The sequence below is a fragment of the Drosophila obscura genome, unplaced genomic scaffold, assembly GCF_018151105.1.
Source record: "Drosophila obscura isolate BZ-5 IFL unplaced genomic scaffold, ASM1815110v1 contig_24, whole genome shotgun sequence".
Taxonomy (NCBI): Eukaryota; Metazoa; Arthropoda; class Insecta; order Diptera; family Drosophilidae; genus Drosophila; species Drosophila obscura.
Genome location: NW_024542811.1, coordinates 286,527 through 304,759, shown reverse-complemented (window position 1 = coordinate 304,759; position 18,233 = coordinate 286,527). Strand labels below are relative to the sequence as shown.

The 18,233-nt window shown below is 43.8% G+C and overlaps 1 protein-coding gene across 1 annotated transcript; it reads right to left on the bottom strand.

Moving 5' to 3' along the window:
* Window positions 1–881: 881 nt before the first annotated feature.
* On the bottom strand, window positions 882–4,238 carry LOC121404579. The gene is made up of 2 exons (XM_041594240.1): window positions 1,252–4,238; window positions 882–972 (listed from the first exon to the last, which is right to left on the bottom strand). Exons 1-2 carry the CDS (start codon window positions 4,236–4,238, stop codon window positions 882–884), a joined length of 3,078 nt encoding a protein of 1,025 aa, XP_041450174.1.
* Between the last annotated feature and the right edge of the window lie 13,995 nt (window positions 4,239–18,233).

Genomic DNA, 18,233 nt, shown 5'->3' with positions numbered 1-18,233 from the left:
AGCTGCCGAGCTTTTTCGGCAACTCTGACTCCACATTTACAATAATTTACTCCGTTGGTTAAGTTTACAAATGGTTTTTATTTTCACGACGGGTTACAAATGGTTTGAGGCCGTGGCCGTGAACTACGACTCGATGCGATGCGTTCGACGAATCTTTGGACTGAACCGAGAACAGGGCGAAGCAATGCACTATAAGCAGTACTGGCATATGTGCGTGTGTACGGGAGCGTACTGAGAGAGCGACAAGTATAAGCAGTATAAGAGATGATGTATGACTATATGATATTAAGAAGAACTATTATCGGCTGCTGCTCCGAACATACTTCCCCCCGTTGAAAGACTAGGGCTTTTAACAGGATCCTCAACGGGTAGGACGCACAGCTTGTTGACAGCTCGACGAGTGGTTCCAGACGGTGTTCTCAGGACGGCAACTCGCACAGTGCCATCAGCTCCAGCGATGATGTCGATCACCCGTGCTAATGGCCACTTCAACGGCGGCAAGTTTTCGTCCTTTATACAGACGATGTCGTTGACTTGGATCGATGGCTGCGGTGTGCGCCATTTGGCACGTTGTTGTAGCAGAGTCAAATACTCCTCACTCCAACGCTTCCAAAAGATCTGCTGAGCACAGGCGACTCTTTGCCAGCAATCTAGTCTGTTAAAGTTCAGATTTGTAACATCTGGCTCGGGAAACTCCATCAGCGGACGACCAATCAGAAAATGTCCTGGTGTAAGGACGCCAAGATCTTCAGGGTTTTCTGAAATTGCGAGAAGAGGACGAGAATTTATTACAGCCTGGATTTGGCAGACCAATGTCCGCAGCTCGTCAAAACCAAAGAGTGACGATCCCAGGGAGCGATATAAATGCTGCTTGGCCATCTTCACTGCTGCCTCCCCCCGAAGTGGGGTGAGCGAGGCGGGATAAACTTCCAATTGAAGCCATTGTTGATGCAATGATTATGAACTGCATCACGATGCTTCTCGCTCATAAACAGCCGCCGAAGGTCCTCCAACTCGTTCCTTGCGCCCACAAAATTGGTGGCATTGTCCGACCAAATGCATCGGGGTATGCCACGCGTGGCAACGAAGCGTTTGAGGGCACTCAAAAATCCAGCAGTTGTGAGGTCCTTCACTAATTCCAACCAAACGGCCTTTGTTGCAAAACAGATGAAGACGCTGATGTAGCATTTTGTAGGCGTTCGAATGCGGCCATCTGGCTTGTAATAGAACGGACCACAGTAATCGATTCCAGTGACGCTGAATGCAGGCGAATCCTGCACTCGATCCTTCGGTAGGTCAGCCATTATGTGTTCCACAAGACGAGGTCTGGACCTGCAGCAGATGATGCATTTCCGCAACGCTCGAGCAACAGTTTTCATGCCGCCGATGGGCCAGAACTGCAAGCGAATAGATCCCAGTAGAGACTGCGGCCCAGCATGGTGATGCTTCCGATGAAAGTGCATGATGATGGCGAACGTCAATGGATGATCCCTGGGCAAAATTATTGGGTGGCGTGCATCGAAGCCAAGAGTTGAGTGCCGCAAGCGACCACCAACACGAATCAAACCAACGTCATCTATGAAAGGCGAGAGAGATATAATGCTGCTGGAGGACTCCACACAGTTCCCCTTCCGCAGAGCACGGTACTCGGGATGAAGGTGGGCGCGTTGAACGATGCGACACAACAAGTGCGATCCTTTGCGAAGGTCTTCAGACGAGAGATCAAGTGACCTTTTCTTGCTGACGAACTTATGAACATATCCGAAAATGCGCATCATGACTCCGAATGAGTTAATGTGCTTAAACGAAAGCGAGATGTCGACACGCTCAGACGACAGCAATACTCGATGCCTAATTTCCGGAAGACTGAGTTCGGGCGAACAACGTTCAGGCCAGCTACTTCTTTCGCCTTGCAAGAAAGAAGGTCCATTCATCCACAACCTAGACTGCAAGAGCTCCTGAGGCGCTACTCCCTTTGAAAGAATGTCAGCCGGGTTCATTTCAGTTGGTACATAGCGCCAATCCATGCCCCTCGTAAGTTGCTGTATTGCGGAAATCTTGTTAGACACAAACACGTTGAATTTGGATGGTTCCTCTCGCAACCAAGACAGTACCACAGTTGAATCCGACCAGCAATGGATCGGGCAGTCGAAGGTATCGATTTTCCTAATTTCGCGAAGTAAATTGGCTAACAGGAACGCTGCACATAGCTCAAGCTTAGGCACCGTGAGGGTTTTCAATGGTGCAACTCTAGCCTTCGAGCAAAGCAAATGTACCACATCGGCGGTATCCCTAAACGAACGAGCGTAGATACAAGCCCCATAGGCCTGGAGGCTGGCATCACAAAAGGCATGCAACTCAAACCTTGCCTTAGGTTGAAGTATATAACGCGAAAATGTAGCGTTACCCACAGTAGCGAAGTCCTTGCAAAACTCAGTCCAAGCCGATTCCAGTGGCTGAGGAAGACTTTCATCCCAATGCAGCTTGTCTCTCCACATGCGCTGCATGATGATTTTCGCTCTGGTCAATGTGGGTCCAATCAATCCCATAGGATCATAGCACCGTGCAATGGTTGACAACACCGAACGCTTAGTGTGCTTGCCAACACCGATTTGAGGTGCAAAAGTAAACAGGAACTTGTCCCTCTGGGGTTCCCAGATGAGTCCAAGCGCCTTGGTCACATCGCTGCCATCATCGAGCTTCAGAAAACTTTCCCTTTCTGCCTCAGGGACTTCACGAAGAACATCAGGAGAGTTTGAACACCATTTCCTTAACTGAAAATTGCCACAAGCAAGAAGCTCCGTGGTTTGACGCATAATATCCAGCACTTCCTCGACTGAATTTCCTCCAGAAATCATATCGTCTACGTAGAAGTCCTGTAGAATGGTTTCCGAACCCAATGGATACGAAGACGACTCATCCATGGCCAGCTGATGCATAGCTCGAATAGCTAAAAACGATGCAGGCTTAGTCCCATAGGTGACGGTGTTTAGCTTGAAGATCTTTATATCGTCGTCAACAGAGTCCCTCCACAAGATGCATTGGAGCATGGTGTCGGGCATTGAGACACGCACGCACCTATACATCTTACCGATATCGCCTGTAAGAGCAATGGAAAATGTACGAAATCGAAGGAGAGTGTGAAACAGCTTGGATTGAATGGTGGGACCTGACATAAGCAGATCATTCAACGAGAGACCAGATGTGGTAACTGCAGAGCCGTCGAATACGACTCTCAGCTTTGTCGTGGAGCTATCCTCTTTAATGATGCAATGATGCGGCAAGAAATATCTGCACTTGTGTCTATCTTCATTTGGAACCAGAGACATATGATCAAGGGACAGGTACTCCTTCATAAATGCCGAATATTTCGAATATAAAACTGGATTACGCACGAACTTGCGCTCCAAATTTTCCAACCGCCGCTTTGCTTGCAAGTAGGAATCGCCCAAGGACTCCAGACTTCGCTTCATGGGCAAGCTAACAGAATATTCTCCTGAGGGTAATCGAGTGTGATGTTTGACAAAGTGGTCCTCGCAGTGCAGCTCCTCCTTTGTTGCCCTAACGATTGGCTCAAAGATGTGCTCCACTTCCCAAAATTGACGAACCAACTCATCGAGCCGAGTGCTGTGATTGATGTCATCCGAAGATTGGGTTGCGATGAACGACGAGTTATTGAGGGCCGAGTGCCCGCCACCAGAAAGAATCCATCCTAGATGTGTCTTCTGCAGCCACGGTAGTCCAGGCGCCAGCTGAATTTGCCCCACACACAGCAACTCGAAGAAAAGTCCGGCTCCGATGAGCAGGTCAATCCGCTGTGGCTTATGGAACGAAGGGTCAGCAAGCTGGATATTCGACGGTATAGGCCAACTAGCAGTGCTAACTGTGATGCTAGGTTGATGGTCCGTGATCTTCTGGGCAACGACGGCAGTGATGCTAGTGGTGAACTCTGAAATCCGCGATTTCAGAACGAGATCCACCGAGATACCTTCTGTTGGGAAGCTAGCATCTCCTATGCCAGAGACAGCGGTAAGCGATTTGGTTGTTCGAAGTTTTAGCTGATTAGCTAGACGACTAGTTATGAAATGCAATTGCGATCCCGAATCCAAAAATGCGCTACAGGGTACGAAAGTTCGAACGCTGTTTTTTACAAGAACGACGGCAGTGGCTAAAAGCACAGCATCAGATGGACTGTGGGACATAAAGGCTTGAGGCAAGGAGGGCGATACTGCAACCATGGCGTTACGACTTGGTTGTGCTGGTGAGGCTTCAATTGGAGGAACAGATTGGGCAGCCTCTGTTGGACAAATGAAATGCAAAAGCGTGTGGTGCTTCGATCGGCAAGTGCGGCAGGGACCTGATCTACAATCTCTCAATTGATGGCCTTTTCGTAGGCAATTTAGGCATAGCAAGAGCCTCTTGGCTTCCAGGCGACGATCATTCGGCGATAGAATTGCAAACCGTTGACAATTGGCAATCATGTGATGAGTACTCTCGCACAGTTCACAAGAAACTGGAGCGTTCGATGCTACAAATGTCTTTCTTTAATGCGTACTCACGGTTTTTCCGGACTTGCCAACCTGACCATCTTGTCCTTGTCCTTGATCCACATTTTCAAGCGTGCGACATCTTTTTCCAAGAATCCAGACAGTTTCTCCCAAGATGGCAGCTCTTGATTCGACGAAGACTCCTCCCATCTATTTTGAGAGGCTTTGTCCAGCTTCTGAAGAACAGTCTGCACGATAATGCAATCCGCCACTTCTTCCTTGCTTGCAAGCGACTCCATAGCACGAATATGCGATGTAACTCTGTCGGTCAATTCCCTCAATCTGCCCACCGATGCGTCAGCCTTCTCCAACCCAAATATCCCTCTGATGTGTGCCTGCAAAATAAAACGTTTATTATCAAAGCGTCGCTTCAGAATGTCTAATGCTATGATATAATTAGCTTCATTTATTTCCAACGAGCTGATGGTATTCAGGGCTGCGCCACTCAAGCAGGAACGTAGATGCTGCAGCTTTTCGATAGGGCTCAGCTCAGACTCCTTGTCAATAATCGCGGTGAACATTGAGAAGAAATTGGCCCACTCCGTATAAATTCCACTGAATTTGGGCAGCTCCAGATGAGGTAACCGAGATCGATTAGACATTATGACGATTGACTGCGATTCACTAGAGTTGGAGTTGAATATGGAACAATGCTTATTGCTCGAGCGACTTCCAAGCTCGCGCTGAAGAATGGTCCTCAACGACAATATCGACGAGTCGAATTTGGCAGGAATTTCACTGGACATTGACTCGAAATCCAAATCCTCCAAACTGGTGTGTGCCACAACAAAATTTGACTTAAGCTCCGTCAATGATTCCAACAGCCCTCGCAAGTCGTATTCATCCATTTGACGCAACTTTTTACTATCCATATCTGTGCGTATGGACTCTAGCCGATCGAAAATAGCTCTAGCCTTCAGTCTCATGAAGGAAATACGAGATACCGGAACAGGGACTTGGGTGCTGGCTGCATTCGCACTAAAACTTTCGCCCGATGGAGCAGCGCCAAATGTCACAGAATCACTTTCATTGTCCATAGCAAACGATCCACTCTTTCTGCTATTCTTTTTCTTGCCCATGGTTTTGGTTATAGAAAACGGTTGACGCGGAGGGTGCTAGTCGATCACAATTAAATATTATTACGCAACGCGCGAGTTCAAACGAGTTCAAAGCGAGTTCAAACACCTTTGCGTTCACTTTTTTGGCACTTATATATACGATAGGTATGCACCGGTAAAAGCAACGAAGCGACGACGGAAAACCAACAATTATGCAAAGAGAGATGTACTCTGCTTTCGAGTTCGAATTTCAGAGAGTTATTACTGCAGCCTCTCACAAGAGCTGGCTGAAGCAAACGACCAAAGAGGAGGCGAAGAAAACTAACGGACCACGCTTAGAACTCTATGCAGCCAGTCTCGACAGTGCGTTGCGCAGGCTGAAGCAGACGGTGAAAGAGAATACGAAAACGAATAGCGGGCCGCTAGAACTGCTAAGGTCGGTCACAACGACTTTTGGTTCGCTACTTTTTCACAAATGTCACGTTAAACCTTCAAATTTGGATTGATTGAATGGTTTAAACACTTTTAACGCACTGTAAGTCCACGGCAATCACGTCGGGGTCACCAAAATGTTGGAAGCTGCCGAGCTTTTTCGGCAACTCTGACTCCACATTTACAATAATTTACTCCGTTGGTTAAGTTTACAAATGGTTTTTATTTTCACGACGGGTTACAAATGGTTTGAGGCCGTGGCCGTGAACTACGACTCGATGCGATGCGTTCGACGAATCTTTGGACTGAACCGAGAACAGGGCGAAGCAATGCACTATAAGCAGTACTGGCATATGTGCGTGTGTACGGGAGCGTACTGAGAGAGCGACAAGTATAAGCAGTATAAGAGATGATGTATGACTATATGATATTAAGAAGAACTATTATCGGCTGCTGCTCCGAACAATAATAATAACACGGATCTTTCCCTACACTGGTGCCACAATGTATTAATTCATTACTCATTACAACAATTTTTAATAACATTGCTGAAACCATTTGCTAAAAAATTGTGTCTTTTTTTTTCGCTGGGTGTAAGTTGGTTGAATTCGTAAATGTTTGCACTGAATTAAAAAACTCAAACCGCAATTATTATTACTATAATAAATAAGTTATTTCAAACTTTTATTATGGTATTCCATTTAAATAAATCTCTTATATTTTATTTTTAGCTCACGCTGCAGCTGGCACTGTCTTATCTATGTGAACACGCGTTAAATTTAACACGCCTCAATGCTGATATGATGTACCTTCATCAGGACTCTGGACTTATGAACATTTCATATTTTAAGTTCGATGTTAATGATGAAAAATGTCAGCTTAATCAACATAGACCAGTGCCTTTCCGACTAACTCCAAATATTGGAGAGTTTATCACCAATTTTGGAATTTCGGGACCTTTGTCAGCAGCGATTGTGGCTACAGCTCGTTGTTTTATTCAACCAAATTATAAACTTAGCTCGATATTACAAACTATTTTAAGAGATGAAATAATCGCTTTGCAAAAAAAAGTCTTTCGAGAATGTAAATTAGTTGAGGGAGCAGAAGATCGTCGTTCCGAAGCTAACAATATGGAACATACAGTTAGCGTCGTCAACTCTGCGGTGGATGTTATTTTGGTCCGATTTAATAAAATTTCATATTTTGATAGCATTGAAATTAAGAAAATATCTATGTTAATACAATCTGCCACAAACATCGATAATCTTTGTCGCATGGATCCCGCCTGGCATCCCTGGTTGTAAGACATGTATTGTAAGCTTATATTTTTTGGATTAAATTCTGTATATTAAGTAAGTAAATATATTTGTAAACCAAACAGAAAACAAAAAAAAATAAATGATTCAAAATCGCGTCTAGAGTCCCATCTGCACAAAACATTTTCATTTAATCCAGAAAATGCTGACAAAAGTTTTGTGGCATAATATGCCATTATGCGCGCATTCAAAAATGATATAATCATTTAAGTATACATAAATATTAAGGCAAATAATGGTTTTTGTAGACATAAGATAAGCAGTAGCGGAAATGCATTTACGAAAGTATATGTGTAAAAATCTGGCGTCACGGTTTCTGTGGTTCAATTCACCCGAAACGCCTAACCCGATTTTCATAAATTTTTCTTTTTTTTTTGTCTGGACGTTGATATGCAATGACTGCACTATCAAGTGGCCCATGCGACACCAAGCCGAATCCGGTTTCGCGCGGAACCCAGGCAGAAACGCAGCCCTCCTCCCGCCCAACCGACCGAGGGGCGCTGCCGCATGACGCGCGACGCGTGTTACCGAACCGATCGCGAGCATGCAGGAAAGATAGGTGTTAGACTAAAATTCGAGGAGCTAAACACACCTCAAAGAGCTAAACATGCAAAGATAGCTAAGAAATAGAGCTAATTACGGGAAAGGTATGTTAGTATTAGTGATTTAAGAAGAGGAAGGGAATTATTAGTGGATATTATGTGGTAGAGGGAATTGAAGTCCGAGCAAAGGACCCTAAATGGTTCGTGCAAGGAATAATTTGATCTACAAAGCGGAAGGAACAAAGGAATGAAGTTTCTAGTAGATCTAATAGGAATCGTAAAGTTTATGCGGCTGAACAAGTCAGGACTATCTATGTCACCCTTGATCAGGTTGTGCATAAAAATCACACCAAGCATTTTTCTACGACTAACTAAGGTTGGAAGGTTTATTAAAAGCAATCTACGAGGGTAAGATGGCAGTCTCACACCTGCATCCCAGTTAAGGCCACGCAGAGCTAAAAGTAAAAAGTTTTTCTGGACTGATTCTATACGGTCCTGGTGTACTTTGTACTGGGGGTACCATACACAAGAGCCGTACTCTAAAATCGGACGAACAAGCGAGATGTACAGAGTCTTCGTTATTTAGGGGTCGTCGAATCCCTTTGACCACCTCTTTATAAACCCAAGCACACCCATGGCCTTATTTACCATGGTAGAAAACTTTAACTTTGGGTCTAATTTAACACCAAGATCATCAACCAAGGTAATTCTCTCAAGAGAACCACCGCAGAGGCTATATGGAGCCAAAACGGGGCTGGAGCGATGAAATTTCATTACTTTGCATTTCGAGGCATTTAGGTGTAAAATATTTGCACAACACCATGACTGAAAGTTATTGAGATCGGATTGCAAGCGAGACTGAAATGAAATGTTCTTATACTGGACACAAAGTTTAACATCATCCGCATACATGAGTACTCGAGAGTTTGTTAATAATGAAGGCGGATCATTAATAAAGAGTGTGAATAGTAGGGGGCCTAGATGGCTGCCCTGTGGTACTCCAGAAGTAACCTTAACAGGTGAAGAGAAGGAGTTTTTGAAGAGGAGGACTCTTTGAGACCTAGAACGAAGGTAGCTAGAAATCCGTCTCAAAAGATTAGGCGGAAGCCCTAAAAGGTCAAGTTTTCGTGCTAAAAGGGAATGGTTTACAGAATCGAATGCTTTACTGAAATCAGTGTAAATGACATCCGTCTGCAAGTTACCTTGAAAGCCTTTAATGATAAAAGAGGTAAACTCTAATAAATTTGTGGTTGTTGATCGTCGCCTTATAAATCCGTGCTGGGACGGAGATATAAGTGATTTGCAAAGATGTTGCAAATGCGGAGTTAAAATTTTTTCAAACAATTTAGAAATGGCGGATAACTTAGATATACCTCTATAATTATTTTCATCAGACTTGCTACCTTTCTTATGGAGCGGAATAGTAAAAGATTCCTTCCTGATGGGGGGGAAGCATGAAGAGTTAATGGATAGGGTGAATAGTTTAAGCAAGGGTCCACACAGAGCGTCGGCACAGTACCTAAGTACACAGCCGGGAACTCCGTCGGGACCTGGTGAAAACACCGGCTTAACTAGTCGATGATCATGAAGAAGTGAGCTTTCATTTAACAAAGGGCTGAAGATGCCATTTGACCTTGGTAAACTGTATGGATACGGCTGACCAGAGTAGCTTTCATGAGAATAGGTTGTTTGGAAAAATTTGGCAAAAAGATCGGCAATTGCCTGATCATTGTTTGCTGATATATTGAGAAAAGATAACGAGGATGGATATGCGGACGTTCTACGCTTACTATTTACGAAGCTGTAAAACTGTTTAGGGTCCTGTGAAAATCGTATCCTGCATCGAGATAGGTAGTTTTAAGCTTCGTAAACTCGGCTTTACGAAAGCAGCGGACACTTTCAGATAGCCTACCCATTCGATCCAATACAGTAGGGCCAATATCGCCTGACACTTCGAATGTAGGATGGTAGGAGTCTTCAGGTATAGTGAGCGGAAGGGCTCGGGTTAACAACGCTATGGTCGGATCCAAGACAAAGCACAGATCAAGCAATCGACCCAAAGAATTTTTCACATGGTTGACTTGAGACAGGGATAGGTCTAGCAAGCCGTCGATAAAGTCATGTAGTGACATGGGCACAAGGTTATTAGACTCGTTTACCGAAGACCAAACAGTACCTGGCAAATTGAAATCACCGAGAACTATCATATAGTCTTTACCTGATAGCGAGGAAGAAATAGTTTTTAAAGGTGATGCTCGTATATTAAGATATCCGAGGAAGGTGGAATATACGAGCAAGTAATGAAAATGGAAAAGCCTGGGAGAGTCAGTTTTACGCACAGGAATTCCAGGTCTTGTTGAACCTGGACCATGAAATGTTCCGACGTGAAGTTTGAGTCCACTGCAATGAGAACCCCACCTCCACGTCAAGACGAACGGTCAATTGTAAAAATTGTGTACCTGCCAAAACTTCGGAACTAAGAATGTCCGGCTTTAACCAAGTCTCGGTAAACACAATAACATGGGACGAAAATGCGAGACTCTCAAGAAAAAGAGTGCAGAGCTTACTACGCAAGCCTCTAGCATTCTGGTAGGTAACTAAAAGAAAGGAAGTTAGTTTTTTGGATGGGTAGAAGTTGAGGTGGAAGATGAGGGTAAAGATGGAGCACTGGTCTGACTACTAGGAAGAGTTATGGGGGCCTATTCTTTTTCTTAGCCTTAAACTCTTTGACGACCAAAATACTCCGGCCAAAACTTGGCGGAACAAATGGTGTCAAGTTGAGTCGGGGTAGAAGCTTATCTTAAAGGAAGATATCTCGCTGGCGTAAGAAAAGTTAAACTTTTCCACCTTTAAGCCAACGGCTTTTATTTTGCTTTGTATAAAAGCGGTTACATCATTGGATGTGAGGTCAGGGGCTAGCCGCGAGACAAAAAGTTGTCGCTTTGGTGGGATTCCAACCAGTGGTTTTGGCACCACAGGCCTAGTACCTGTACGTAGTCCGGTGGTCCTGGATATCTATTAACTGGTGGGAGCGAAACTGATGGGATAATTAAGGAGTTGGGTGCGGACTCGACAGACACGGACGCTACAGACATGTCTACCTGCATAGTCTCCGAAGTGACGCATTCGGCTCCCGAATCTGCATCACCAGCAGCGATCGTTGCCCTTGGAGTAGCAAACGTAATCAACTGCTGCACTAAGGGAGTGGTCGGAGCAAGTTTTTCAGATGCCGGGGGACATGAGGCAGTCGGCACTTGCAAGTCCCGCGGAGTAGACCCCTTGCGCCTCGGAGACTCAGCCAGGAGCTGTAAACTGCTGAACTGAGTGTCCATGGCCATGAGCCGATCATATTGCTGTTTAAAGCCCACGATCAGCTCTTTGAAGCCACTCCGCGTCTGCCTCATGAACGAACGCATGTCGTTTTCCACAGCACGGCATTCCTGACAACTATAAATCAGGCCGTTGTTTTGGGAAATGGCGTCTCCTACACGGCCCGAGATCCCTACACATTTTGCGTGCACTACGTTTTCGCAAAGCCAGCTGGGGATATTGGGCTGGTCATGGGTGATCTGCTTCTTCCAGGTTTTTTTGGCACAGACGACAGAAAATTCCATATATATGTCTTTTATTTTTTTTTTTTACTTCGGGAAAAAAAAAATTCAAAATAAATAGCAATCAGACCACTGTGCAGAGCAAATGCTTAGAGCAATGCTTAAAGCGAAATCGGTAAAAGAGAGAGAGAGGAGAGTGGTTGCAGCAACAGCTTTTAAGTGAGAGAGTTACTGCACAAAAAGTTACTAGAGCGAGAGCAAAAGAACAGTTATTGAGAGTTAGGTGATAGAGAGTGATAGACGGCAACAACTACGACAAAGAGCGGCTAAATGTGATGAGAGGGCGTACTTACGAAAAGCAACAACACAAACACACGACTAACCGACGCACAAAATTAATTAAATAAGTTGTGGTACCCGCGGTAAAAGTATGATTTTAATGTAAGTTAGTTAGAGAGTTAATTTATGGATAAAAAAAACACCGGCTGTTTAAGTTAAACAAAATGAAAATGCGGAGCGCAAAAAAAAACACGTCTGGTCACTATTTTTATGTTTATGTTTTATGTTTATTATTTATCTATTTATTTAATTATCTCTTTGTTCTTTATCCTAGTGTTACTGGATTATATGGCAATAGTCTCAATAAATATTTTAATCTTAAAACTAAAAAAAATAATAGATTTTTAATCTATAATCATACTTGATAGTCGTATTAAGGTATTCGGATTGAAATACGAAGAAAATTGAACATGTTCCGAACAATGTTCGATAGCGCAAAACAGCATATAATTCGCAAATAACCTATCTCAGCCGGAAAATGGAATTTTTCAAAACTTTTCTGGTATGCGGTTCTGAAAAACTTTTATTTATAAAATATCGGGTGCCCACAATTCTAAAAAAATAGATAGATCTGAAATAACGTTCTCTGGTATGAAAAACTAAAAAAACATTGCCAATTTGATGATATCGATTCAGAAATTACATCCACATCTAAATGCAATACGTTAAATTCTTTAGAAAAACGTTTTCAGGCGTCAACAGCACATTACGTAGGTCTTTTTCTTAACCTTCCGTTTAAGGAGCGGAGTTGGTTACTGTCAAAGTGGATACAAATGCCGGATACAAATGTACTACAATTTATTTGGTACTCGCTTATTAAGCGATAAATTGTTATTTTTATTAAAAAATATGTTTCAAAAAATATTATAATCTTAAAACTAAAAAAAATAATAGATTTTTAATCTATACTCGTATTTGATAGTCGTATTAAGGCATGCGGATTGAAATACGAAGAAAATTGAACATGTTCCGAACAATGTTCGATAGCGCAAAACAGCACATAATGCGCAAATAACCTATCTCAGCCGGAAAATGGAATTTTTCAAAACTTTTCTGGTATGCGGTTCTGAAAAACTTTTATTTATAAAATATATTAATAAAGGTTTTAAAAAAAATGTATAATATTTTGTGTAGGACCGTGTTGGACAGTGTTCGGAAAATTTTGTCGCCTTGCGTGCTAGTGCTAGCGTTGGAAATTTTAATTTTCGTGCAGTGTTGGGTCGTGTCGGAAAATTGCAGGTCATGCCCATCTCTCATCGTAGGCTTGTCAAAAAATACAATGTGAGCGACAAAACTGTAAAAAAGTATGTAAAAGCATGGGCTCACAGGTTTTCATAATGAATGATGAGACTATTTCACAGTGGAGGGTCATGAAATATTACCTTAAGCTTCCTAATGCTCAAATTACAAAGTTTCCTAAAAAGATTTTATTGCCGCATGTGGAATCAGTGATCCTGTCTGTTTGGTTACGCAGCTAAATAGTGGATAAATGCATAGATTATAGCCAGTGGTGCAGCAGTAGAGTAAATCCTTATTATTGTTCGTTGTTTGCACTGCCCACTGTACTAAATTGTCATCTACCTACAAACTCATGCACGCATTCATGCGCCCGCACGGCAGCAGCCTATGCAGCCGTTCTCTTTCGCCTCTTCATCCCTCGCCTTTCTTTCTTTCCTTTGCTTTGCTATCACTCTCTCGATCTGTCGCTCTCTCGCTCGCATTAGGGCACGGGCAATTCGGCCGCCTGCCCTTTGATTCAGTCTGGACCTAGCAACCACTGCGCATCGTCTTGGAAATCGAACTATTCAATCCGACACCGTCTTGTACCGACCCCCGCGTCTACACTTTGACCCCGTCTTGAATCCATCTAACTCTCCACCCGACTTACCGACAATCCTTTCGACTCTGTATCGCTTATTTACTTCACTACAATAAACTGTGAATATATATATTGAACAATCATCGCATTTTAATAATATCGCAATACAACGCTACTGAAGAAGCTCAGTAGCTCAACACTGTCTTTTTTAAAGCAGAATTGGCTGTCAATGCGCAAAATAACAAGGAAAATTGTCCTCTGGCGCTTAAAACATTTATTGATAAGTATCATGCGAATGATGTTACGGTATTTTGACCTGACTTAGTGACTGCACAATGTGCCAGAACAACTCTGGAAGCTCTTGACCACTTAATTATTAAGGTTATTCTTAAACTGCAAATCCTTCCAAATGTGCCTCAGTTAATTGAAAAGTTTTGGGAAAACTTGATAAGAAATGCTTACAGCAAGCCAATAATATTAAAAATCAACAGAGAGTTTGCTAAAATACATACAAAAGGAATTCAGGAGGCTATGCGCAAGGTACCCGAAAATATAAGGAAGGCTGATCGCTATGGTCATAATAATTTTTTTGTTTAAATAGCTTTTAGTCTAGTAAAAAACACATGAAAAATTGAAGTTGACCAGACATGGATACATTTTTTATTTGTATCACAACAGTTGCTCGTGTTTCATTCCGCATACCTTAGTTTTAATATAATCTTTAAATTGTTTAATTTTAATAGCAATATTTTGGTTTTGTTTTTATAAGATTTTATTATTTTTATTTTATTTAATTATTTTGTTTTATTTATTTTAATGTATAAGGGAGAGGGCCCGCTTGTGGACATAGTTTTGTTTTTGCCTCATAAGTTTGGACCAATTGCATATTATACAAACATATGTGTACCAATTTAAAGCTAGATGTATTAGCTAACTATGAGTGAAGAACTAAATTGATTCCTTCATTCAGAAAAAATTTATCAATAATTTAATTGTGGACCACCCTGAAAAATCCGCTTAAAATAAAAAATATGAAAGAAAATCACAACAAATAAATTGGAAGTTTATTTATTTTAAGAGCCTATTGCCATAAAGAAAAAGAAGAATGACACTTTTTAACATCAATCATCGGAATTAGAATCGCAATGCTTGCAAGTTAAAATACTTGAACGCATATTAGCGCACTTCATATACACCGGACGATTACATTTATTACATTCGAAGGAATTTGCTGCAGTCAATTTTCTTGGCAGAAGGTGCAGACAGATGATTCAAAAATGCTGAGCATCGACCGAAAGAGCCTTGGTTCGCTTAGTTGCTGGTTTGGATAATGATGCCTTATTCTTTCTTAGCTTGCCTTTTCCTTCAAACAAACAATGAATTAAGGAGAAGTAAGCACAGAGCTTTCCATCGGCTTTCTACCACGATTCGAAGACTTCTGTGGTATAGCCCTTTACAGAGAACCAATTTCTTCGAGTTGTCTAGGTTAGGTTAGGTTGAGGCGGCTGTCGGGATCGTCAGAGACCCGAGACACCTAGGCCGGTCTCGGCCCATTGTGATACCGCATAGATCGTTCCCTCTTCCCTCGTGAGACACTATGTTATCCATTGTCCCATCCGGATGCCCTTATGAAGCCTGCGATCCGTCTGGGACTGATTGTAGACATGTCCGAAATGTCAATTAGGAAAGGTGCGCCCAAATATTGAATTCTCCTTCTACTGAGAGCCGGACAGGAGCACAACAGATGTTCCACAGTCTCCTCTTCGTCCTCATCTCTACAGCTCCAACAGAAGTCGTTATAGGGGGCACCCAGCCTGTTTGCATGGGTGCCTATTAGCCAATGTCCCGTAAGGCAGCGTATGACTGAGCTGCACCTGCTCCTACTGAGTTTGCAAAGCTCATCGGTGCGCTTCCTAGTAATGTTAGGCCATGTTTGCCGAGTTATGCGACATAGTGGCACTGTTTGCCATCTGTCATTTATTAGTTGCTTAAAATGTTCTTTTATTTTGAGCTTGCAGGTGGCCATTGGCATACGAATATCCTCCTTATCATGGAGAAGGGGGATTGTTGTACCAGCTCTGGCCAGCTCGTCTGCTATACAGTTGCCTTCAATGTCCTGGTGGCCCGGGACCCATATTAGGCTGATGACAAACTGATAAGCCATCTCATGGAGAGATTTACGACAGTTTGCCACGGTAGCCGAGCTTGTTGTAATCGCATTCAGCGATTTGATCGCAGCTTGGCTATCACTATAGATATTTATATGAGTTGCCGTAGGGGCACGTTCCTGAAGGCAGCTCAAAGCTTCCCTAATCGCTATGACTTCCGCTTGGAAGACACTGCAGTGATCTGGGAGCCTGAAAGAGTGTCTTATATTCAGCTGTTCGGAGTAGATTCCTCCTCCGTCTTTGTTGTCCAGCTTTGAGCCATCAGTAAAGATATGAATGGCTCCATCTGGGCCAGGTGGTCCCTCGAGCCAGTTGGTTCTGTGAGGGATGATTGTTACGAAAGGGGTATCTGTATACTCCCTCGGAACGCAGTAGTCCGTTTTTGTGGGGACGATTTTGTTTCCATTTAGGATGGACGCATGGCCGGTGTGATGTGACACCCATTGGTCAGAGTCTCTAAGACGGACTGCTGCCATTTCTGCCTGCTCCTTACCTGCAAGGTCAAGGCTCTGCAGGCATAGGATAGCATTTAGCGCATCCGTTGGTATTGTGCTCAGAGCTCCACTGATGCATAGGCCTGCAGTGCGCTGCACCTTGCCCAGTTGTTTAGTGATGGTCCCCTTTGATAGGGCAGGCCACCACACTGCGACTCCTTAGAGTAGTATTGGTCTTACTATTGCTAGGTATATCCATTGGACTATTCTTGGGTTCATGCCCCATTTTAGCCCAACGGCCTTCTTGCAAGTGTAGAGGGCTATCGTAGCCTTCTTCACTCTGTCTTTGATGCTCAGGTTCCAGCTAATTTTTGTCAATTACCAACCCTAAGTAACTGGCACTGTCGCTGAAGGAGAGCCTGCATCCGTTTAGTATTGGGGGGTTGAGAGACGGGATTTTGTATTTGGTTGTAAACAACACAAGTTCCGTTGTTGAGGGATTAACTCCCAGTCCACGCGACTTTGTCCATTCTGACAGTCGCGCGAGCTTTGCGGTCATTAGATCGCAGAGTGTTTGAGGGAATTTTTCCGAGAAGATAATGGCAACGTCGTCCGCGTATGCTACCACCTTGCAGCCCTTCCCTTCCAGGTCACACAGAATCTTGTTGACTGCTATGTTCCATAGAAGGGGAGACAGGACACCACCTTGCGGGGTGTCTCTGTTGACATACCTTGACTGAGTGGACGATCCCATTGATGATGTCAGCGTCCTGCATGTGAGCAATTGATCAATGAGCATCACCAAGCGATCATCCACTCCCAGGTCAGTCAGGGCCTCCGTGATGGCTCCCGGTATGACGTTGTTAAAAGCTCCCTCGATATCTAGGAAAGCTATTAAGGAGTATTCTTTGACGTGTAGGGATTTCTCTACCGTCGACATTACTTCATGGAGTGCCTTTTCCGTGGATTTTCCTTTTCGGTAGGCATGTTGTACGCCTGACAGCCACTGAGGATTTATGGTTGTTCTCAGCTGCAGCCCGACTAGTCTCTCAAAGGTTTTGAGAAGAAAGGACGATAGACTTATTGGTCTGAAGTCTTTTGGGGCTGTGTCTGAGGGTTTCCCTGCTTTGGGGATAAAGACTATTTTAGCCTTGAGCCAAGCGCTGGGGATTTTTCCCACTGTCAGTATCTTCCTGAAGATACTTTGCAGCCAGTTGATGGCCATGTCCTTTTTGTAACTGAGCCGGAATGACTTGGTCCGGGCCAGGCGATTTGAAGGATTTAAAGCTGTTTACTGCCCAGCTGATATTCCGTTTTGTGAGGATGTGCACCATCGAGGTTTCCGGGCCTTTACTTGGGGTTTCTGTCGGCTCGATGGTCGTGCACCCAGGAAAATGAGTATCGAGTAGAATATGTAGGGAGTCCTCACTAGAGTTTTTCCACGTACCATCCATTCTCTTGAGATATCCCACCGAGGGTAATGTTTTTGACAGGATCTTGCGTAGCCTTGCGGCTTCTGACGTGTCTTCAATTTCGGAGCAAAATTTTTGCCAAGAGGCCCTTTTTGCTCTCCTAGTTTCTTTTTTGTATAGGGTTAGTTTACTTTTGTAATTTTCCCAGTGCGCTTCCTAGCTGCTACTTTTGGCTCTGTTAAAGAGAGTCCTGCAGTCTTTCCGGAGAGTATCTATTTGTTTAGACCACCAAGGGGGTTTCTTTTTCCTTCTTGGTTTGGTTGAGGGGCAAGCTGCCACGATGGCCTTATTGCAAGCTTCCGTGAAACTGTCCTTGTGTGATGCTTCCCTGGAACCATCCCATGTCTTTGCAGACTGGAGGTGGCCCGGGATCCTTCTCGAGAAGCTCGATGCAGCGGTCGGCCAGTGCCGCTTCCACCCACTTATATTGGCTTCTAGGTATTTTCCCCTCCGCGCTGCCGTTGTCGAGAACGCCTATCAGCGTCCTCTCCTTGGCAATCTGCGCGAAGGATACGTTCGGTAGCACTCTGGAGCGCTTCGCGGCAGGTCCGGGCG

Bases quoted from the DNA above. Each gene is read 5' to 3' on its own strand.
- LOC121404579 (XM_041594240.1), bottom strand. From the start codon at position 4,238: ATGGTTGCAGTATCGCCCTCCTTGCCTCAAGCCTTTATGTCCCACAGT. The intron at 973-1,251 runs TGGAATCGATTA...CGAGAAGCATCG, and splicing joins TCGCCTGCATTCAGCGTCAC to TGATGCAGTTCATAATCATT.